General features: G+C 47.3%; 1 protein-coding gene and 1 non-coding gene across 2 annotated transcripts; one reads left to right on the forward strand and one right to left on the reverse strand.

Moving 5' to 3' along the window:
* Nucleotides 1-482: 482 nt before the first annotated feature.
* Nucleotides 483-1037, reverse strand: LOC141042316 (pectinesterase inhibitor-like). The gene has a single exon (XM_073510207.1). It carries the CDS (start codon nucleotides 1035-1037, stop codon nucleotides 483-485), a length of 555 nt encoding a protein of 184 aa, XP_073366308.1.
* Nucleotides 1038-14020: 12983 nt separating this feature from the next.
* LOC120962206 (small nucleolar RNA Z247) lies at nucleotides 14021-14159 on the forward strand. The gene has a single exon (XR_005753049.1). It is a non-coding gene; the product is annotated as a small nucleolar RNA Z247 (small nucleolar RNA).
* Nucleotides 14160-23846: the final 9687 nt, after the last annotated feature.

Genomic DNA, 23846 nt, shown 5'->3' on the forward strand with positions numbered 1-23846 from the left:
TGTTATATATAGGGGATCGGCTAGGTCCGGCCAAAATTTAGTGGAGTGAATATACTTCACTAAGAGTTTACTTCACCAGATACTCCACTATTTTTAGAAGATCGGTTAGAAATGCCCTAAATACACCAGATTTATCTGCCGGGTGGTGCCTGGGGAGTGGACAGGTTCAGTCAGAAATGAGATAGTCATCGTTGCTGTGATGCGTGCTGCTAGCTACTACTGCGCTTAACTGTGTTGTATGTCCTGCGGGCGCTTGACTGCCTTATCATGAAGGCTAAAACTTAGGCAATTGCTCATAGTCCAAGACAGGAGTAGATCTTCTAGCAAAAAGGAAGACAAGAACTTGAGGGAAGAGGTGTTTCGCTGCAGAGAAGCAGGGGATGAAAAATTATGTAACTCTTAAACTGTATTATCACCATAACATGTCCAGACACAACCGATTATTTATTGACAGCAACATGCATAGAAAAACAAGCCAAGAATTATTCCGATCGCTTGGAGGCAAGCAGATCCATGAGGTCGGCGGTGACACCACAGCGCTCTGTCATCTGGCGATCCATGTCGGCTAGGGGGGACATCTTCTTGATCGCCTTGAACGCGTCCTCACACATATCACCGGCGTCCTTCGCGAGCAAGATGACCTTCGACGCACCGGCATAGTCCAAAAAGTCAAGGGCAAGGCGCGCCTGGAGCTCAAGGTCGTTGTCGGCTTCGAGATAGGCTTGGTTGCAACCATCCAGCGCTCCCCCCTCCGGTGTGCCCTCTTTGCCCTTGAACAAGTCGACGATTACCCTAGTGTTGTTGTAGACAGTGTCGATTGCGATCAACAGCGCGTTGCTGGCGAGGCCGTACAGGTTCATGGCACCGTCGGTCCTTCGGTCGGCGCGCAGCATGGCCACGCAGATCGCGGGGGTCTTGGTCTTCTTGCACGTCCTGGAGATGAGGCCGGCGTCGGCTTCAGCGACGGGAAGGACGTCAGAGGACACGGCGGCGAGCACGACGATAGCCATTGCTACGGTTGTTGCCGTGCTCGCCATTGCTGTTTGTGCTTTGCACTTAGCTAGGCGTTGCTGTTGTGTTGGTACAGTATATATGGCGACGCTTTCTTCTCTATATAAAGACGCCGCGTGGACAGGTTGCCTTAATTGTGCTATATTTATTTCTTTTCTACACTGTGTAATCTATATATATATATATATATATATATATATATATATATATATATATATATATAATAATAATAAAGGAGATATTGCTTCTAGCAGTACGTCATGAAAATTGTCCCTAAAGTTGCAAAATATTACCAGCAATACCACCCGTAAGTAGAAAAATGATTCTTTCTTTAGAGTTGCCGACCGTTGCGTGTCATTCATATAAAGACATCCCCTCAAAAATCAAAGACGCACATGCAGCCCACTCGCTAGAACCGACCAAACTTTTCCCTAATCTGCACAGTCTTGCAATTTGGCCCAGCTATTATTTTAACCTTTCTTTTTTCGTCAGATTCAAATACTTTTTAAAAGATTAATATTTTCAAGCCGTAACTCCAAATTTAGCATATTATAAATGGAAAACGCTCAGAAAAATGTGTACATTCTAAATATGATATTATTTTGTATGTTACTCATTTCTAAAAATATGTTTATGTTGTACCCTCAATTAATACTTTTCTGCAAACACATATAACTGCAAGAAAAAAATAATGCACTTATGCACATGCCATCGTTGAGTACTAAAATGTATTTCCTACTTTTAGCCTAATGCACTATTTGTTGCGCATCATCGAGGAACACCAGCAAAGGCATGAATTGATACCGGCAACTAGGTAGATATTTCTATTGTCTAATAAATTGGACACAATTTCAGTACACTTTAAAAATCATCCCACCTTTACAATACCACTTATCATGTTGTTTCTTGTATGGCTTCCATGAAAGTTTTCAATGGATTTGTTAAAGTCGTCGAGTGTGTGTATGAGTGGTGATTTTTGTTCTCATGTTGCAACACACGGGCATATTTGCTAGTAGAGTATCAAATAAGTAAATAAGGGATCTAACTAGGTATAGCATCGTGATAAATGTACAGAGTGCTTAGCAAATCAACTAAATAAATGAACGATCCCATGAGTGCTAGTAGTTGTAGAATAGTGATAAATGTACGAAGTATTTGTCAAATCAACAAATAAATGTAGGACCCCAGAACGTCAGATTTGGATCTTTCTATTATCAACAATTAATTCGAATGGGGGGAGTACTATTATTCATTTGATTTACTATTAATATCATGTAGCAACAAGGATAAATACATAATGATTAAGATGGATAATAGCATAAGGATTTTCTACTGTGCAACGCCTTATATATAGAAGAAAGAGTCGCCATATACTGCACCAGCGCCACAACGCCTAGCTAGGTTCGAAGTGCAAACTGCAATAGCGGGCGCTCTGCAACAACATCCGTATTTATGGTTCTTGCCGTGCTCGCCCTTGTGTCCAATGGGCTCACCGGAGCCCACGGCGATGCTGCCTTCATCTATCGCACATGCAAGAAGACCAAGAATGCCACGTTGTGCACCGACGTGCTCAGGCTCGATGAAGGGACGCCACCGATGCCCCCAACTTCTACTACACGATGATCAGAGACGGAACCAGGCACAGCGAGGGAAAGATGTGGGACATGATGTTCAACTGCCTCGAAACCTATACAGACGCTGTAGATGACCTCGGCACCGCCAAACCAACCTTCGATGTTTGAAAATATGACAACGCATCAAAGCTCGTGTTGGGTGCTTAGGCCGCGGGTGATGTGTGTGATAACGTGTTAAAGCAGGCCAAAATGGATCCCCCTATGAGGGAGAAATGTGGCATCGCCGGTGAACACATTGGCCTGCTTGTTCACAAGTTATATATAGATCATAGACCATTATCGGATCATCTATGTATGTACCTATCTATAAGTAGTTGGTCAATCCTTTATCAACATGTTTGGCCATTGACGCGATCATGAAATATCTATTTGGATACATACATTTGCATCTCTACATTAGAAGCCCTCTCAGACATCCCCAGTTGAGCCAAGTAGTGTTGATCGTCAGACAGGAGGTGGATGAGATCAGGGGATGCCAATTCCAGTCAGAGGGAAGTGACCATCCAGATGGAGCAGAGTTGGGAACAGAGTTGGGAAGGGCTCGCAGCAGTTTATGTGCAGAAGGTGTGCAGTTTAATCCCGGTGGCTCAGTCAGGACTTCTTGTGCCTTACTGACGCCACCGTCGCACAGGACGACATTTGCAGCAGCAATGAACGGATTGGTGTGGAATTGTCGGGGAATCGGCGGCTCCCGGACAGTTCGTGACCTTGTGACCCTCAATCAAGTACACCATCCTCGCTTTATCTTCTTATGTGAGACTAGACAAAGCAAAGATAGAGTTCAGCGACTGCATAACCGGCTTGGTCTGAAAGGCTTTGCTGGTGTGAGTAGTGAAGGGCTAAGTGGAGGATTAGCCCTCTTCTGGGATGAGCACTTGTATGTGGAGATAAAAGAGGCTAATCAGAGATACATTGACGCACACATTGGTACAGCTCCGGGCAATGTGACATGGCAATTAACTTGTGTGTATGGCGAGCCAGGGTGGAGAATAGATACCTTATGTGGGATAAAATGCGGGAGCTTAAAGCAAAGTCAGACTTACCATGGACTGTTGTTGGCGATTTTAACGAGGCTATCTGGCAGTTTGAGCACTTCTCCCTCACTCGCCGCGCCGAGAGCCAGATGGAGGCCTTTCGTGGAGCTCTGGATGATTGTGCACTCACTGATCTTGGATTTAGAGGCGTCCCTTTCACTTATGATAACAAACGTGCCGGCAGAAAGAATGTCAGAGTACGACTCGATCGGGTCGTCGCGAATGATGTTTGGCGGGATATTTTTCCGGATGCCTCGGTGGAACATATTGTAACATCTTGCTCTGATCATTGCCTCCTGCTAGTCCGGTTCCATGCTGAACAATTGGTACAGAACAAGAAAAGATGCAGGCAATATGAGATCTTTTGGGAGAGAGCTTCAGAACTACCCGAGATAATTGAATAGGCGTGGGCTGCTGCTGGTGACAAAAGCGACCTAGAGGCCATACAAAATTGTCTCAGCAACGTCATGAAGTCATTACAAGGTTGGAGCAGCCGCAAATTTGGCAATATTTTAAAACAGCTAAAGGAGGTGCGCACTGAATTGGAAGAGCTGTTAAGCAGTGGTGCTGATAGTGCCAAGGTTCGTGTGGTGCAAGATAAGCTGAATGAGCTGCTGTACAAAGAAGAGATGTTGTGGCTTCAAAGGTCAAGAATTAATTGGCTTAGAGAAGGCGACCGGAACACTAAGTTCTTCCATGGGAAAGCTGTATGGCGAGCTAAGAAAAATAAAATCACAAAGCTAAAAGATGCAAACGGGAATTGGATATCTTCCCCAGCCAAGCTGGAATCTTTGGCTACCGCTTATTTCCAGGACCTCTTTACTCGTGATGCCATCCTTAATCCGGAGGAAATTGTCGCATTATTTGAGAACAAGGTCTCGGTGGAGATGAATGAGATGCTATGCCAGGAGTTCACGGGCAGAGAGATTTCAGATGCGCTGTTTCAAATAGGGCCCTTAAAGGCACCTGGCACAGATGGTTTTCCTGCGAGGTTCTACCAACGAAACTGGGGCATTATGAAAGAACAAGTTATCGCAGCAGTAAAGATTTTCTTCGCCACAGGAAAGATGCCAGCTAATATTAATCACACTGCCATTGTCCTAATACCCAAAGTGGATCAACCAATGACACTCAAAGAGTTCCGGCCCATAAGTCTTTGCACAGTGCTATATAAAGTGATTGCTAAGTGTTTGGCAAACAGATTGAGACCCATTTTGGGAGAGATTATTTCCATCAACCAAAGTGCATTCGTTCCTGGGAGATTGATCACGGACAACGCCCTAGTGGCTTTCGAGTGTTTCCACTTCATTGAGCAAAATAAAAATCCGGAGAAAAACTTCTGTGCATATAAGATTGACCTCTCAAAGGCGTATGACCGTGTGGACTCGGGTTTCTTGGAGAATGCGATGAAAGGCCTAGGTTTCGCTCACCGGTGGATCGAGTGGATCATGTCATGTGTGACCTCGGTGAGTTATTCTGTCAAACTTAATGGAACCTTGCTGGATTCGTTCCTCCCGACCCGTGGTCTGCGCCAAGGAGATCCCCTATCTCCCTTTTTATTCCTATTTGTGGCAGACGGAATGTCTGCGCTGCTCCAAAGAGAGATCAATAATAGTCAGATAGTTCCATTGAAAGTGTGACGTAGTGCCCCTGGAATATCACATTTGCTCTTCGCCGATGATACACTGCTATTCTTCAAGGCAGAGGTGGATCAAGCAGTACGCGTGCAACAAGTTATTAATTCATATGCTCAAGGGACGGGTCAGCTTGTTAACCTCGACAAGTGCTCTCTAATGTTTGGAAAATCATGCCCGGCTGATGCTCAGGAAGGAATTAAAGCAGCGTTGCAGGTTACCCAGGTGGAGTTTGAGCCTAAGTACCTAGGCTTGCCGACACCGGAGGGGAGAATGACTCGAGGTAAATTCCAAAGCATACAAGAGAAAATGGTGAAGAGGATAGTGTTATGGGGCGAGGGCTCTCAGGGAGGGAAAGAAGTGCTAATTAAGGCAGTCGCCCAAGCACTTCCCACGTTTCTAATGGGTGTTTTCAAGCTTCCTGACGGCTTATGTGAGGATTTAACAAAGATGATACGAAACTTTTGGTGGGGGGCGGCACAGGGACAGCGGCGTACTCATTGGGTGTCATGGGACATTATGCTAAGGCCCAAATCACATGGCGGCATGGGATTCCGAGATATGAAACTTTTTAATCAAGCGCTGCTAGCCAAGCAGGCATGGTGGCTAATTGAGAACCCCCAGAGCTTATGTGCGCAGGTGCTTAAGGCGAAATACTACCCTAACGGGTTCTTGGTGGATACGGTCTTCACCGACAATGCGTCCTCAACCTGGCAAGCCATTGAATATGGGCTGGAGCTCCTTAAGAAAGGGATTATCTGGCGTATCGGTAACGGCTCCCAAGTCCGTATATGGCGTGATCCTTGGATCCCTCGTGATCAGTCCCGGCGACCAATGACTCCGAAGCGACGCTGCCGACTCAAGTGGGTTTCTGATCTCCTCAATACGGATGGTACATGGAACAATGACCTCCTTCGGCAGCATTTTTATCAGCCAGATATATATATAGCATCCTTCAGATCAAGACCTCGAACAGGCTAGAAGCTGACTTCCTTGCGTGGCATCCGGACAAACATGGCTGCTTTTCTGTACGGAGTGCCTATTACCTGAGGCTTCACGAACGCATGGAGGCGCAGGACTGTGGTGCGTCGAGTATTCGGCCGGACGGACGGCGGCCAGTCTGGGACCTAATCTGGAAGAACGGGGCACCAGCGAAAGTACGTGTATTTGCATGGAGTGCTGCTCGTGAGTCCCTAGCGACTCAAGCTACCAAGAACCGCATGCATATGGAGCAAGACCCTACATGTGTACTATGCGGCCATGCGGTGGAGGATGTACATCATGCCTGATACAATGCCCCCATGCAGCGGCACTCTGGGCAGCCATGAGAGACTACTGGGACCTCCCGACCATAGAAGACCTGCGTGATGCCGAGCCCGAATGGTTGTTTCGTCTGCTTGACAACCTGTCTGATGTACAGAGGTTGGCTTCCCTGATGATCATGTGGGGGATTTGGTACGCGAGGAATGAGATCACTCATAATAAACCACCGGTTCCGATCGAGGCTTCGCGCAGATTTCTCACGAGCTATATCACGTCTTTGCTTGCGATACAGCACCACCCGGAGGCGGATTTGACAAAAGGAAAGCAGGTGATTGACCTCTCAGGAAGCATGCCGAAGAGCACACATGCAATAACAGTAGCGCCGCGCTGGGAGGTTCCCGATGCAAACCATGCAAAACTTAATATTGATGGCGCTTTTGTTAAGGAAAATGGCACGGCTGGGGCTGGCATGATTTTACGTGATCATGAAGGTGATGTCATCTTTGCCGCGATACGGGTCTTTTTAACTGTGGTGATCCCTTGGAAGCCGAGATGGCGGCGCTGGATGAAGGACTACAACTTGCTCTCCACTGGACTAACCTGCCGCTGCTTGTTGAAACGGATTGTGGCGAGCTGTTAAAGATGGTGCAGTCGAAAGATAAAGACCGGTCGAGGTATGCGTACCGGGTTAATGAGATCAGAAGAGTTCTGGCTCAAGAAAGGAACATTAGTCTAGCTAAGATCAGCAGGCACGCAAATCTGGCGAGCCACACCCTAGCTTGTATGGGTCGCTCGCAACAGCGCACGGCATGCTGGCTCCGGAATTTCCCTAGGGAGATAGCTAGCATTGTCGAATCTGAATGTAATCATCATAGTTGATCAATGAAAAGTTCCCTTCCCGCAAAAAAAAAGTAGTGTTGATCGTCAAAAAAAAATTGAGCAAATGTTGGCCGTTAGATGATCTTGTAATCCCGCGTGAGGGCGACTAAGAGTAGGCTACTAAGGCCTTGTACAATGGGATGTGTTTAGGAGAGGTGCTTAGAGAAATAAACCAGGATTTCTTAAGCACCGGTGCTTATTTGTACAGGGTAGACGCTTAACTAAGCGTCTCTCCTATAGAAATAGGCACCGGTGCTTTAGAAAAATCCGGTTTATTTTTCTAAGCACCATCCTAAGCATCTTTCATTGTACAAGGCCTAATGCTGTAACAGGATCTCATTGGGCCCTGCCAATGTGGGCCCGGAGAGAGTGAGAATCCCTCGCTCGATCCTCCTAGACTTCTCTCTCGCGCGACCTCAACTCTGCGCCGCGGCCATAATCAACGACCACAAGCGACGGCTCTCCTCCCCGACTCTGTTCGCCGTTCTTGATGTTGGCAATAAGGCTGGAAGCGACTAAATCAACTTGTGTCAAAAACGAGCTCATCGCACACAAGTAGGATCATCCGTGAACCAACTCGTGAACCATCCTCCTCCTCCACCTCACCCATTCCTCTACCTCTCCTCTCTCTCTCTCTCTCTCTCTCTCTCTCTCTCTCTCTCTCTCTCTCTCTCTCTCTCTCGCTCTCTCTCTCTCTCTCTCCCTCCCCCTCTCTCTCTCTCTCACTACTCGGGAACTGCCCTAGGTGCACATGCGGCGCCATGCCACCACCATCTTTCGTCTATGCCCTATGCGCATGTGTCACGATGGTAATTAGATGACTAGGAAATATCCCGTGCATTGCATTGGAGGAAAATCGTATGCTCCTAGATTAGTAAGCACCAACATTTTTTTCTCTATTCGAATTTATCTTCGGTAATGACTGGAAAAATAGATTTCCGATTTTTTTGGAGAAAACAAATTTACTTGAATTTTTTAAATGGATTTTAAATTCGATTGTTTTGCTTCAAAATATAATAGATTGATTTGCAAAATGTTGTTCCTATTCTAGCATAAGCTCAGGGTTCAAACCACCCCTTCCCCAACCCAACCCACCAAACCAGCCATTTTTTGTTGTTGTAAAACACTAAAACTCGATAAAAACCCATCCCGAGAAGGCACAAGAAAACACACCTTGAGATTCACGCTCCAAATCAAGCGGATAAGAAAATCAACTATGCACAAAACAAAAGGACACCGATAAGTCCCGAACGTTTGGGATTTGCCCATGGCAAATCGAAGGTTTTTTCTGCCAAATTATATTTATCGACCATGGCAAGTTTAGGAAAGTTTCTTCACTCAATTTTTTTTAATTTTTTTTTGCCAGGAAATTGCCGTGCATGACAACTAAATTTTCCATCCTCGCCTCAAGTAAAGTTGCCATAAAAACGTTCGATTTGCCATGGGCAAATACCGAACATTCCGGATTTATCATTTCCGAAACGAAAAGGAGTCAGCTTTTGTTTTAGGAAAAATGTAGTTATATCAAAACTTCATGTTTTTTTCCTATGGGTAATTTTTTTTTAGATGACTAGCAAATATGCCCATGGCTTGCATCGGTGAAAAATCATATGCTCCTAGATCAATAAGCACCAACATTTTTTCTTTCTCTATTCGGATATATTTTCGGTAAGGACCGGAAAAACCGATTTCCATTTTTTGTTGAATTTTTTTGAGAAAACAAATTAACCAGAAATTTTTAAAAGGACTTTGAATTCATTTTTTTTTGCTTCAAAATATAATAGGTTGATTTACAAAATATTGCTCCTATTCGACAGTAAGCTCGGGGTTCGAACCACCCTCTCCCCAACCCAACAAAACCGGGCCGTTTTTTTCTTGTAAAACTCGGTAAAAACCCATAGGTGAAAGGCACAAGAAAACACACCTTGAGATGCGTGCTCCAAATCAAGCGGATAAGAAAATCGACTATGCACAAAACGGAAGGACGCCGATAAGTCCTGGACGTTCGGGATTTGCCCATGGCAAATCGAAGGGTTTTTGTGGCAAATTATATTTATCGACCATGGCAAGTTTAGCAAAGTTTCTTCCCTCATTTTTTTTAAATTTTTTGGCCAGGAAATTGCCGTGCGTGACAACTAAATTTTCTATCCTTGTCTCAAGTAAAGTTGCCATGAAAACGTTCGATTTGCCAAGGGCAAATACCGAACATTCGGGGTTTATAGTTTCCAAAACGAAAAACAGTCAGCTTTTGTTTTAGGAAAAATGTAGTTATAGCAAGGCTTCATGTTTTTTCCCACAAATTAATATGGGAGGTCTAGACGAGCATCATTCTGTTTCCAGTTTAGTTGTTCTTCCGGATTTGATTTTTGAATGAACAAAAGAAAATGTTTTGGGGTCCAGTCCGTATCCAACACCAAGCTCTCTCTATAAAATGTTCCTTCCCTTCCAGAGGTATTTCCATCTCCTGCCGCCGCCGGAGTCCTCCACCATTCCCGATCGCCAATCCGCCGTCACGCAGTTCGGGACCGACCCTCGCAGGAGGAGGACGAGGCGCGTCCGCCCCGGAGCCATGGACCAGGAGGAGCCGGAGACCTGGAGGAGCGCCGGTGGCGGGTCTTTCGGCTCCTCCGTGGTGCCGGTGGCCGCCCCGGGCGAGCACGAGGCCGTGGGGCCGCAGCTGAAGTCCGAGGAAGAGGAGAGGATGTTTGCCGCGAACCGGAGCCTGCTGTGGCAGTACGCCGCCGCCGCCGCTGCTGCCGCGCTCCGGCCTCCCGTTGCCGTCTGTCGAGCCCAATCTCCGGCGGCCAGAGCCATCAAGAAGCGCAAGAAGCGCCATGAAGGGGACGCCGTGGGCGTCAATTCGCTGGACGGGATCATTGTCGTCGACCGCAGGCTAAGAGTGGAGGAGGATCTTGGCCGCGGGGAGAGGTTTCTGGCCGCGGACCAGGGCCCGCCGCCGTGCTCCGCTGCATCGGCGATCTGGCCTTCCGTTGCCATCCGTCGGGCGCGATCTCCTGCGGCCAGAGCCAGCAAGAAGCGCAAGAACTATCAGGAGCGCGAGTTCTTGGCCGGCATCGAGTCGACGTCGCCATCGCCGTGGGCAGAGGCCGCCGCCGCCTCCTCTCTCCGGCCTCACGTTCCCATCCGTCGGGCGCAATCCCCCGCGGCCAGAGCCAGCAAGGAGCGCGATTTCGCCGTCGTGGACCGCAGGGTGCGAGGGGAGGAGGATCTTGGCCGCAGGGGGAGGCTGCTGGGCGCGACCAGAGCAAGCAAGAAGCGTGAGGGCGGCGTGTTCTGGGCCGGCATGGAGTCGACGTCGTGGTCCGCGGCGATGCCCGCCCCGGGCGTGGACTCGCTGGACGAGATCGCCGTCGTGGACGGCAAGCTGCGCGACGTCCTGCGCGGCCTCAGCGCCTCCGCCCCGGTGCGCATCTACGGGAAGCGGCTGTCGAAGTCGGACCGGGTGACCAACCAGCACCGGCTGCTCATGTCGTGCCGCAGCTGGCGGCAGGGCGAGCCGTTCCCGTTCGACGAGGTGCTGACGGCGGAGGAGAGGCCGTCCGTGCAGGTGCAGGCCTACGACCGCGCCGGCCGGCCCTACGTGCTCGACTGCAAGAAGCTGGAGTGCAACAAGGCGTACCGCCTCATCGCCGGCTGGAGGAGGTTCCTGACCGAGAATGGCCTCGCCGTGTCTGACGACGCCAGGGCCGAGGACCTGGAGCCGGCCATGGTGGAGCTGTGGGCGTTCCGCTCGCCGGCGCTCACCGTGGGCGTGGCCGGCCAGCCGCGCGGCGCGCTCGGGCTCGTCGTCGTGCACTACCGCCAGGGGGACGCCCCGCATGCCGACGCCGCCATCGCGGAGGTCCTACTGGCAGCGGCCAGGAACAGAGCGGCGATGCCATTGCCGGCCGCGGTGCCCGCCCTGGAGCACGCCGTTGGTGACCCCCGTGAGGACGCCATGGAAGAGGCTGATGATGGACGATGGCCGGACGCGAGGACGCTGGAGGCCGCGGAGGCGTTGCTGATGCTGAGTGAGAGTTGAGCAGATTGATCGATCCATCGTCGATGTCTAAGCTACGAACTTGCTCTGTTTCACTGCTAGAGTAGAGTAGAGTAGTCAGTAGGAACATGTTACGTTACGCTAGAGCTTCATTTCGACGGCGTGGCAGGCTCATCAAAGTTGGAATTAACGTCGCATTCTTCCTCCTCCTCGTCCCAGGCATTTCACCGAGCACTTGGTGAGCAGCCGAGGTAGCTCGTCTCCGCAGCTCGCCGCTGCCCGCGTGGCGATAGCCGCCGGCGCCGTAGAAGCGTTCTGCCGCGATGCAGCAGAACGCCCTGGTCTCCTGCTCTGCCGGGAACGACGCTGGCTCCCGCGAATTCCGACGCTCGCGCCGTGGATCACCACCGTGGGCGCGAGCACCCTCGACGGCGACATCCCGGCATACGTGTTCAGCCGTCCTCGGAATCGGCAAGAACACATCACAACGGCGTGCTGTGCGGAGCGACAAGCGAGTGGCAGCCGACGGCGACCTGCCGGAGACGAGCTACCTCTTGTGCCGACCTGGTGTTTGATGAAATGCCCAGTACGGGAAGGAAGAAGAAGAAGGCAGATGTGTATGCCAACTTGGACCGCCACATGCACGTCTGGGTTCAAAAACCACGACACGTAAGACATCTCATAAAAATGAACAGAGGGAGTACTTTTCTCTTATCAGCTTTCCTACCCCGAGACGTACCTTTATTTGTGGAGAGCAAGCGGACGACCAAAACCCTAGCCGCCGCCTCATCTACTTCCCTTCTCGCTGCCGCCGGGCAGAGCCCATGCCGCGCCGACGATGACAGGGAGATCCTGATCGGGGGCGGCTTGTTTGTGCAGGAGTTGAAGGGATGTTGCAGGACGTTGAATGAAATGTGTGCTAGAGTGGTAGTCTTCTTAAGGCGGTGCTAGACGACGGACTTGGTGGTCCAGCACAACAATCTTCAATGGCGGCCCAACCTGTCTAGGTCACCGGAGAAGATGGAGTAGGTGCATGGTCGGGGTTAAACTTTTTTCACGTTTTCTTTAGGATTCTTCAAGTTTGATCTAGGACGGCAAGGCAGAGGTACTGTACCAGTGGAAGAATAATGTGCACCCCACTCTTTTCCTTTCTGGCGGTGTGCTTATCACAGGCGAGGGTTGTGTGGACTGTGGAGCAATGTCTCTGATGGGTCTTCTCGGATCCGTTCGGTTTTGGTATTCGTTGGATTCTATATTTAGCCGGCTTTCGTTGTTTTTGGAGTTTCTACAGGCCCTTACCAGTGTTTTCGTCTCCCAGACGGCGATTTATTTCGCAGATCACGATTGTCGGCTTCTGCTAGTTTGCGTCGATGACTTCTCGGACACTGCTTCTATAATCTCCTGGGTTTTAAAAGGTTTGCTCCGCCGTGGTCGAGGCTAAGAGGCGGCATCGAGCTATTCTCATGGCACATCGAGCTAATCACGACGGCGACCTGGCGGAGACGAGCTACCTCTCGTGCCAACCTGGTGTTTGATGAAATGCCCAGTACGGGAAGGAAGAAGAAGAAGAAGAAGGCAGAGGTGTATGCCAACTTGGACCGCCACGTGTACGTCTGGGTTCAAAAACCACGACACGTCAGCTAGAAAACCATTCCTAGTGTCATCTGGGACCAAGTGTTTTTGTGTTAAGGAATGTCTACGAAATCTTTTCAAGGGAACATCAACTCCGCCATGACTAAAAATGTATGACGTTTCGAATTATAAAATCTAGTATTGGATATTTCAATACTATATATAAAATACACCCTTTGTTCGCATATGTTAATATGTTTTGGTCAAATCTGTTAGAATACGTATGTGTATAGGACTAGGAGTCCATGTTGTACACGGGCCATGACTTGCACGGCAAGATCATGGCACTGTCCTAATCTGTACACGGCTATGTAATATAAATATACGGTAGATGATCCCGTGAGGACATCACGCCATAACCCATCGATCACTGATTTTTTAGATGGTATCAGAGCCTTATCTTCTACATCGCATCTAGATGTCTCTCGTTCCCTTCGGCGGTTCCTCAGGAGCTTCTTCCTCAATCAGCCAGCCCATGGCTACGCTCGGCGACACCTCCCGCGAGAAGCTCGGACGCGACAACTTCCTTCTGTGGAAGGGGACGGTCCTACCTCCGATCAGAGGCGCGCAGCTCGACGGATACCTCGATGGCACAATTGAAGCTCCGGTCAAGACACTTGATGTCCAGAAGGCCGACAAGTCCGGCACCGAGACGGTGCCAAACCCCGAGTACGCTCGCTGGATAGCCCAAGATCAGCAAGTTCTTGGATCGCTGCTGACCTCTCTCTCGCGCGAAGTTCTAACTCAAGTTGTCTCCATGAAGACGTCCGCGCAGGTCTGGACAGCTCTTGAGGAGATGTATTCCTCTGCCTCTCGGTCACGAGTTATTCAACTTCGTACCCTGTTCGCCGGCACTCGGAAGAACGAGATGACCGCCACGCGTACTTTACAAAGATGAGGGGCATTGCGGACGAACTCACAGCAGCAGGGAAGAAGATAGAAGATGACGATCTCATCTCTCAAATCCTTGTTGGATTGGATGCAGAATATAATCCCTTTGTCTCATCCATTGCTGCCAGAACCGATGCCTACTCTTTGAGCGAAATTTATGCTCAGTTCCTTGCCTTTGAAGCGCGCCTGGAGTCACAAAATTCTGGGTCGCAGCAGTATAACTCATCAGTGAATCTTGCTGCACGAGGAGGACATGGTAAAGGAAATCGTGGAGGCAAAAGCAGTGGTGGTGGGAACCGCGGTGGCTACGGCAACAACAATCGTGGAGGCTACAACAACAACTACTACTACGGCAACAACTACAACCACGGGAACAACAGCTACCTCAACAATAATCGCGGCGGAGGACGACCAGGACTAGGAGGTGGAGCGAATCTTCCCCGTGGTGAGAGGCCTACTTGCCAGATTTGTTTTAAGGTTGGGCATCCAGCTCGTAAGTGCTGGTATCGGTTTGACCCAAATTATGTCACCGAAGAGAGATATGGTGGAGCAGCCACTACTTCATATGGAGTTGACTCCAATTGGTACTTTGATACTGGAGCAACCGACCATGTTACAGGGGAACTCGACAAGCTGACGACGCGTGCTCGCTACAACGGTCCTGAACAAGTTCACGCAGCTAATGGTGCAGGTATGGCTACTAGTCACATCGGTCATGTAGTCATGGTGCTTCAAGGCCATCACTAACAAGGTGGCACGATCGTCTTGGTCATCCGGCGTCTCCAATAGTCAAGCAAGTTCTTAGGAAGTATAATTTATCATGTTCCGTTGAGTTCACTAGTGAGTCTGTTTATGATTCTTGCCAAAAGGGTAAAAGTCATCAGCTTCCCTATCATAGGTCTTTGAGTGTATCTAGTGCTCCTTTAGAGCTCATCTTTTCTGATGTTTGGGGTCAAGCACCCGAGTCTGTTGGTCGAAACAAGTATTATGTAAGCTTCATTGATGATTATAGTAAGTTTACCTGGATATATCTCTTACGAAACAAATCTGATGTGTTTCAATGCTATCATGATTTTCAAATTTTAGTTGAGCGTCTTTTTAACTCCAAAATCATAGCTATGCAAATTGACTGGGGTGGTGAATATCACAAACTCAACTCCTTTTTTCAAACGTATTGGCATTACTCATCATGTTTCGTGTCCACATGCACACCAACAAAACGGTTCCGCCGAGAGAAAGCATCGTCATATTGTTGAGGTTGGACTTGCATTGCTTGCTCATGCCTCTATGCCTCTTAAGTTCTGGGATGAAGCGTTTCTTTCCGCTGTCTATCTTATTAATCGTGTTCCTAGTCGGGTCATCAATATGCTTTCTCCGCTTGAACGTCTCTTTGATGAAAAACCTGATTATTCTTCTCTTCGCGTTTTTGGTTGTGCATGTTGGCCCAATCTTCGACCATACAACACTCAAAAATTAGCTTTCCGCTCTATTCAATGTGCTTTCCTTGGCTATAGTAACAAACACAAGGGATATAAGTGTCTTGATATTTCCTCTGGCCGTGTGTGTGTCTATATATATATATATCGTGATGTTGTTTTTGATGAATCTATGTTCCCTTTTGCCCAGCTTCATCCCAATACGGGAGCCCGTCTTAGAGCCGAGATTCTTCTTTTACCTATAAACCTTCAAAATCCTACGAGTACTGATCAAGGGGGTGATGATTTGCATGATCATGTAACTAATCCTACTAATGAACCTGATGCTTATGTTGACAGTACTCAGGAACGCCAGCCAAATTTGGTGCAAAATACTTCCAGTGGCAATGATTTTATGTGTACAGCTGACGACATGCACGGCAAAGCAGACTGCAGCGGAGCGAGTGCATCTGACCCAGCAGCATCGGGATCCTATCCGTCCGCAGGTGAACGTGACGACCAGGTGCCCACGTCCAGCCGAGTCAAGCACGCCCACGCGTGGGAGTCTCCTGGCGCTGCTGAAGCGGGCGCTTCTCCTGTGCGCACGCCCTCTGGATCGCGCACTAACGAACCCATCTCCGGTGAAGATAGCGTTGGATCTTCTGTGACTTCTCCTGTTCAAGTAGTTGTGCAACCAGTGCAGCAGCTCTATGTTCCGGATGGTGCTGTGACACGTTCACGCAATAATATTTTTAGACCCAAGATAATTACAGACGGACGAATTAGGTGGTGCAATGTGTGCACGACAGGTGAACCAGCTAGTATCACAGAAGCTCTTCAGGATAAAGATTGGAAGGAAGCTATGGACGAGGAGTACTCTGCACTAATTAGAAATAATACATGGCATCTTGTTCCTGGGTACAAAATATTATAGACTGCAAGTGCGTCTACAAAATAAAGAGAAAATCTGATGGAGAAATTGACAGATACAAAGCACGGCCTGTTGCAAAAGGGTTTAAGCAGAGATATGGAATTGACTATGAAGACACATTTAGTCCAGTTGTAAAAGCGGCGACAATTCGGTTAGTTCTTTCCTTGGCCGTGTCTAACAACTGGAGTCTTCGTCAACTAGATGTGAAGAATGCGTTCCTTCATGGTGTTGTAGAAGAGAATGTGTATATGAGGCAACCTCCAGGGTATTTTTTTTTTAGAAAAGGAGGATGACCCCCGGCCTCTGCATCTGGGAGAGGCATACGGCCACTTTATTGATTATTCTCGAGGACCTTACAAAGTATTACAAACAATATACCTGAATCCACCATCTTGGCAACATATGCCGCTACTTCTATCCATATGATGAAGGGGTGTTAGCTGGGCCACTACCCAAACCACTCACCTAAGCCTAACATCAAAAGCCGGAAGCCCCAGCCAAGCCACATACCGGGTCGAGGGCACAATCCAGTCAGACGCACTCGTGTGTCGTCACCGCCATCTTTCACAGGTCCGTCTTCAGATCATATATTGAGGCTTCTACCTTGTCTGGCCACTCTGCCATCGACGTCACCATGACGCCAGACAGCTACCTCCTCCTGCGCGAGTCCATCTCCGCGCATCGGACGCCGAGCCTCCACAGCGCCATGCCGCCGATCTCCGCCGCCATCAATGTGTGAGATGAAGTACCGCTCCACCATCCCCCAGCCATCACTTGCTCCAAAACGATGCCCCGGGAGGGAAAGCGATAAAACACCATCATCATCCGATCCGGAAGACCCAGATCTAGGGTTTTCCCCGGAGCATCCCGAGCCTGATGACGCAGACTGCAACGACGATGCCTCGACAAGGGAACGACATCTAAGACGCCGTCATCGTCCGCCATGACCGTAGTCGGCGCGATTTTCATCGGCAGTTGCTCCACCAGACGTGCGCCACCGACGTCACTGGTCCCTTCAACCGGAGTAAACTCCAAAACGATGCCCTAAAGAGGGACTACGACGCAAAATCGCCGTCATCGCTCGATCCCAAGGAGATCTAGGGTTTCCCGCGGAGTTGCTCGCGCTATCAAGAACCAGACAAGGGTAGAATCCCGGCGGATCTGCCCAGCTGCCGACGAGTCGCACCCGCCACCGTACCGACGGCAGACCAGCGATCAAGGCCCGCGCTTGGGCATAGATCCGGCCGCGCCGCCGCGACCCAATCCGGTCACGCCGCCGCCGTCCCTGGCGACCGCGACGCACCAGATCGCGAGGCCTCCTGCCGCGGGGGAGCGAAGTCGCCGAGGCGCCGCCACCACCCGCCGTGGCATCCGGCCTGCCGCCACGCTCCGGCCCGGGGGCACCGGCCTGCGCCAGCCCCATGCGAGCGAGAGGGCCCGAGTCCCCGCTGCCGCCGGCGACGAACAGGCTTCGCCTGGCCGCGCCCTTGGGTGGCGGCGAGGGAGGAGGAGGAGGAGTGGGGGAGGGCCGGCCGACGAGATCTGGGGGCCTCGCGGCCGCCCACGCGGGGGGCCGACTCGGGAGGAGGAGGAGGAGTCGAGAGGGGCTAGCTATTTTGTCAGATAAACAAAATGTGGTATGAAGACCCAACTAAGAGACAATATGTCTGTAAATTGGACAAAGCTTTGTAATGCCTCAAGCAGGCTCCTCGAGCATGGTTTGCCAGGCTCAGCTCAAAGCTATTGGCTCTAGGATTTTCTTCTTCAAGGGCGGACACATCATTGTTCTTATTCAATCGTGGTGGCATTACTATGCATGTTCTCATCTATGTGGATGACATCATAGTCACAAGTTCGTCAAATTCTGCAATTGATGCTTTGGTCAAGGATCTTCAGTGTGATTTTGCTCTCAAAGATTTGGGAGATCTCCATTATTTTCTTGGCATTGAGGTAAAAAAGATAAATAATGGAATATTGTTGACACAAGAAAGATATGCTAATCTATACCTACTAATAAAGCAAGGAGCGTTTCTCCGTTTTTTCATCCGTTCACCAACGAAAATATTTTTTCTATTCGAGGTGGTACTATTTTTTTGTCCGTTTGTCTATTAGAAAAGAAAAACGCCAGATCTCGTACATGGGCCGCTCACTGTGTGGCCCAGCAAAGCCAGCCCAGTTATTTTGGTGTCCATGCAGGTGAAAAAACCATATTTATCGCGACGAGCGTTACATAGTCGTAAATTCGCACTGGGCGCCCAAGCTGGGCTGAAATTTATTCTTTTTTTGTGTTATGTTTATATTTTTCTTTTTCCGTTTCCTTCTCCTTTTCTTTGGTCTTTTTTCCTTTGAATTTTATTTTTTTCTCCTTTTTTCGTAAATTCAAATTTTTCAAAAAACCTCATAATATCATAAAAATTAGATTTTTCTAAATGTTCAGAACTTAAAAATATGTTTCTATTTTTCTTTTTCCATTCCTTTCACTTTTTCTTTGATGTTTTTTTCCTTTCAAGTTTATTTTTTCTCCCCTTTTTTGTAGATCCAAAATTTTCAAAAAACTTCATAATATCATAAAAATTTGATTTTTAAAAAAATGTTCAGAATTTTCAATATATTCTGTTTTGAAAAAGTTTAGAACATTAAATATTTTTTCTCATTCCAAAATAGTCACAAATTCGCATAGGGCACTCGAGGTGGGCTGAACCGTTTTCTTGTTTTTTTGTTCTATGTTATGTTTCTATTTTTTTTCATTTGTTTCTATTTTTCTTTCCTTTTCTTTTTTCCTTTCAAGTTTATTTTTCTATCTCCCTTTTTTCGTAAAACCAAAATTTTCAATAAAACTCATAATATCACAAAAATCCGTTTTTTTAATATTCGGGATTTTAATATATATTCCGCATTAAAAAATGCTCAGAACATTAAATCTTTGTTCTCACTCCAAAATATTAAGGTTTTAAAAAAAGTTCCATTTTTTTCTTTGTGTTTTCCAAAGTTGTTTGAGATTTTCCCCAAAAAATTGTATTTAAAAAATGTTCCAAATATGAAAAATATTCTTGTTTTAGTGAAATGTTCGCAAATTCAAAATAATGTCCGAGTTTATAGAAACACATTTTCAAAAATTGTTCTGGATGTTCAAAATATGTTTCCTTTTTCAAATAAAATAAAAAATTTAAAATGTGTTCATGTTATTATAAAAGGTTTATGTTTTCAAATAAACTTGTGAATTTTGAGGGTTTCAAATTTTGCTGTGTATTTCTGAAAATGTAAAAAATTCAAAAAGTGTTTGTGATTTTAAAAATTATTCATGTTTCCAAGAATATTTAGCAATTTATATTTTTTTAAACAGTTAAAATAATTGTGTCCAATCTCACATTGGAGTATGATCTGAAAGGTTTGAGCTGGTCATTGGTTGGTATGACTCGTTTCTTCGAGTGGCTATCAGCACGTTGTCGGGTCTTTGAGGGCATGAATTTGATCCTTCAACTCATCATTTTTTGGATTTTTCCTTGCCTTACTAACACAGGTCGTCTTGGCGCCTACGAGTGTGTTGGTCCATACACGAACTGATGTCCATATCACACGCTATTTTACGCAACTAGCGTCATATAGTAGCCCCACGTACTTGGCCCAAGAAAGACATTGCTCCGACGCATACGTTGTATTGGGCCTCAACCACACTCCCCTACTGGGTCATCTGAGGGAGCAATTTTTTTCTTGGGCTAATAAAAGAGAATATGTTGGTTTGGCTCGAATAAAATGGTTGTGGGCACGTGAGCGCTAAAATACTCAAAGGGAATAAACCCTAATAGAGAAGGGACATTGATGTCTGGTTATGCCCTAAATATGCTAATGAAACGGGATTTATGCGCTACAATTAGTAATCCATCAAAGCAACCGTGCTCTGAAGGTCGCCGCATAGCTACCAAATGGTGCAGACACAACCCCGATACAGAGACTGACCCAAAGGGAAAAAAGGCACGAGTTGGATGGTTGCCGCCACGCCGACTAACTCCACCACTATCAATATTTGGGACAAACATAACCCGCTAGAAGACCATAGCTCCTCTCTCTATCGCACCGCTATGGAGATCATTTTTGGTGGAGACATCAATTATCTCTCCCATTGCTTCTTCAAAGAAACATCTCTCCCGTTGCAATGCACGGGTATATGTGCTAGTGATCTTCTTAAACGAGTTGCGATGCAACATTGCAAGCCCTCAGATACACCACTATTGTTCTCAGAAAAACTGTCAGTTGAAGATGGTGACCGACTAAGTGATGAGGATGCAACTAGATACATAAGCATAGTTGGAGCACTACAGTACTTGACCTTGACAAGGCCAGACATTGCCTTTTCTGTGAACAAAGTTTGTCAGCTCCTTCACTCACCCACTAACACACATTGGACTGCAGTTAAGCGGATCCTTCGATACATCAAGGGTACACTTGGAGTGGGGCTAAAAATTACAGAGTCAAAGTCTACTCTTGTTAGTGCTTTATCTGATGCAGACTGGGCTGGTAATCCTGATGATCGCAGATCCACTGGTGGTTTTGCTGTGTATTTTGGAGAGAATTTAGTTTCTTGGAGTGCTCGAAAATAGGCAACAGTGTCGAGGTCAAGCACTGAAGCGGAGTACAAATCACTAGCCAATGCCACAGCTGAGATCATTTGGATTCAAACGCGTCTCAAAGAGCTCAGAGTCAGTCAACCTAGAGCAGCTTGTTTATGGTGTGACAATCTTGGACCAAAGTACCTCTCGGCTAATCCAATATTCCATGCTAGGACGAAACATATTGAGGTTGATTATCACTTTGTTCGAGAGAGAGTTGCAGACAAGCTTCTTGAGATCAGATTCATTCCCTCTGGCGATCAGGTAGCGGATGGCTTCACGAAAGCACTTGTTACTAGACAGTTAGAAGAATTCAAATGCAATCTTAACTTAGATAAGTTATGATTGAGGGGGTGTGTTAGAATACATGTGTGTATAGGACTAGGAGTCCATATTGTACACGGGCCATGACTTGCACGGCAAGATCATTGGCACTGTCCTAATCTGTACACGACTATGTAATATAAATATACGACACATGATCCCGTGAGGACATCACGCCTTAATCCATCGATCTCTGTTTTTTACAAATTCATCTTATGTTTAGTAGGAACATACGGGCTAAGAGTAAATAAATACACTAAAACTCGTTTATATCTTGTAAAAATGAACGGAGGGAGTACTTTTCTCTTATCAGCTTTCCTCCCCTGAGACGTACCTTTATTCGTGGAGAGCAGGCGAAATACCAAAACCCTACTCGTCGCCTCATCTACTTTTCTTGTAGCCGGCGCCATGCAAATCCCGTGCCGCGCCGGCGAGGACACGAGATCCTGATCGGGGGCAGCTAGCTTGTTTGTGGAGGAGTTGGAGGGATGTTGTGGGATGTCGAATGAGATGTGTGCTCGAGTGGCAGTCTTCTTCAAGCGATGCTAGACGGTGGCAGTGGTGGTCCAGCGCAACGATCTTCAACGGAAGCCCACCCTATCTAGGTCACCGGAGAAGAGGGATTCGGTGCATGGTCGGGGTGAAACTTTTTTCACGTTTGCTTTAGGGATTCTTCGAGTTTGGTCTGGGACGGCAAGGCAGAGGTATTGTACCAGTGTAAGAATAATGTTCACCCTGCTCTTTCCCCTTTTCATCAGTGTGCTTATCACAAGCGAGGGATGTGTGGACTGTGGAGCAATGTCTCTGGTGGGTCTTCTGGGAGCCGGTTAGATTAGGTTTTTGGTGGATTCTATATTCAGCCGGCTTTCATTGTCTTTGGAGTTTCTACAGGACCTTACCGACTTTTCTTCTCCCGAGCAGCGATCTATTTCGCAGATCATGATTGTCGCACTAGTAGAAAAAGGGTCAAATGTCAAGCACATTAGTGTCGGTTTGCTTTTGAGCCGGCACTAATATGTGCATTAGTGCCGGTTCCAACGGCTAGCCAGCCGCTTTCATTAGTACCGGTTCGTGGCCGACCTTTAGCACCGGTTCGTGCCACGGACCGGTACTAAAGTGAGTGATGGCAGGATGTTGTCAGTCCGGAGCCCCTCCAGCACCTTTAGTACCGGTTCATGGCACGAACCGGTGCTAAAGGTCGTCCTACATAAGCCCTTCGTCCACCCGAGCTCGCTCTGTTCTTCCCCTTTCCCCTCTCCTCTCTGTTCTTCCCCTCTTCCTCTCGGCTCATCACACATTTTGCCCAAAATTTGTCAAGATTTGAAGGCCCCCATCCATTCAAATGATCACAAAGGTTAGCAACATTGTCCTTTCATCTCTCATTGCTAGATTAGCTCTTGCAATGCTTTGTATAGTGATTAATTTATGAGTTTAGTAATTTGGTAGAAAATATATGTGCTAGTATTTGATTTATATGCAATTTGTGGTCAAAACTAACACTTAGTTTGCATATGTAGGTGTGGTTTACTTAGTGCCTTCTAAATCTCCGTCGTAACCACAGTCGATCGCCCGCACCGTTCCGTCACCGGCACCACCTTGTGGTGAGCCTCTTGTTCATGAATGTTTTACATTACCAAATTGATGTTTGTGTGATTTGGATATATAGTTACTCGTATAATTATCTTACCCGTACATTGTTTGTTATACATAGTGCCACGGTTTTGATATCCATCCCCGTCGGCCCTCGTCCTTGTTATGATTCGGATGTGGTATATTCTCTTTTAAAAGTAGTTGTTGCATTTCGTGTTTATGACAAATTATGCCCATAAAGTTGACATAGATATTTTTGTCTAGGAGGTTTGTGAACCGGAAATTCCAACCGACCCTATTGTCGAGAGGTTAAATTTAGTTGAAAGAGAAAACGAGTATTTGAAAAAAAATTGAGGGGGAGAAGATGGAATTGGAGTTGCATGTTGCCGATGTCGTCGATGATCACAAGATCAAGATGGAGAAAATGAGCTTGAAGATTAGAAAGATTAGAAAATATGCCATTGATAGTGAGGCTTGGTATCATTATGCTGTTGGATCAATTGTTACCTTAGTTGCGATCTTGATCGCATTTGTTGTTGCATTTAAATTCTTTAGTTAGAGATATTTGTTTGTTGCATTTAAGTCTTGTATGAACTTTATGTATGAACTTGTATTAATTTGGTCTATTCGGTGTTGTGTAATGAAGATGAGCCGACAATGGGTGTACAATGACCGATGCTCTCCCGAGTTCATTAATGGCATGCAAACTTTTCTGCTTGCGGCTGAGGCAAACAAGCGGGCGGATGGTTTTATGCCTTGTCCATGTTTACTCTGTAAAACGATCACAATTACTCTACGTCAAGAACCATTCACGTCCACCTGTTTAAGTCCGGTTTCATGCCCCACTATAATGTTTGGACCAAGCACGGAGAAAGAGGGGTTATGATGGAAGACAATGAAGAAGAAGAGGACGACGACAGCTATCCTGGCCATGGGTTCCCTGAATACGATGATACAACAATGGGGGAAGAAGCTGAGCTGGCAATGCGGGAACAAGCTGA

Source organism: Aegilops tauschii, chromosome 3 (assembly GCF_002575655.3).
Source record: "Aegilops tauschii subsp. strangulata cultivar AL8/78 chromosome 3, Aet v6.0, whole genome shotgun sequence".
Lineage (NCBI taxonomy): Eukaryota > Viridiplantae > Streptophyta > Magnoliopsida > Poales > Poaceae > Aegilops > Aegilops tauschii.

What these genes read in the sequence shown, in the direction of transcription:
- LOC141042316 (XM_073510207.1), bottom strand. Translation starts at nt 1,037, where the DNA reads ATGGCGAGCACGGCAACAACCGTAGCAATGGCTATCGTCGTGCTCGCC.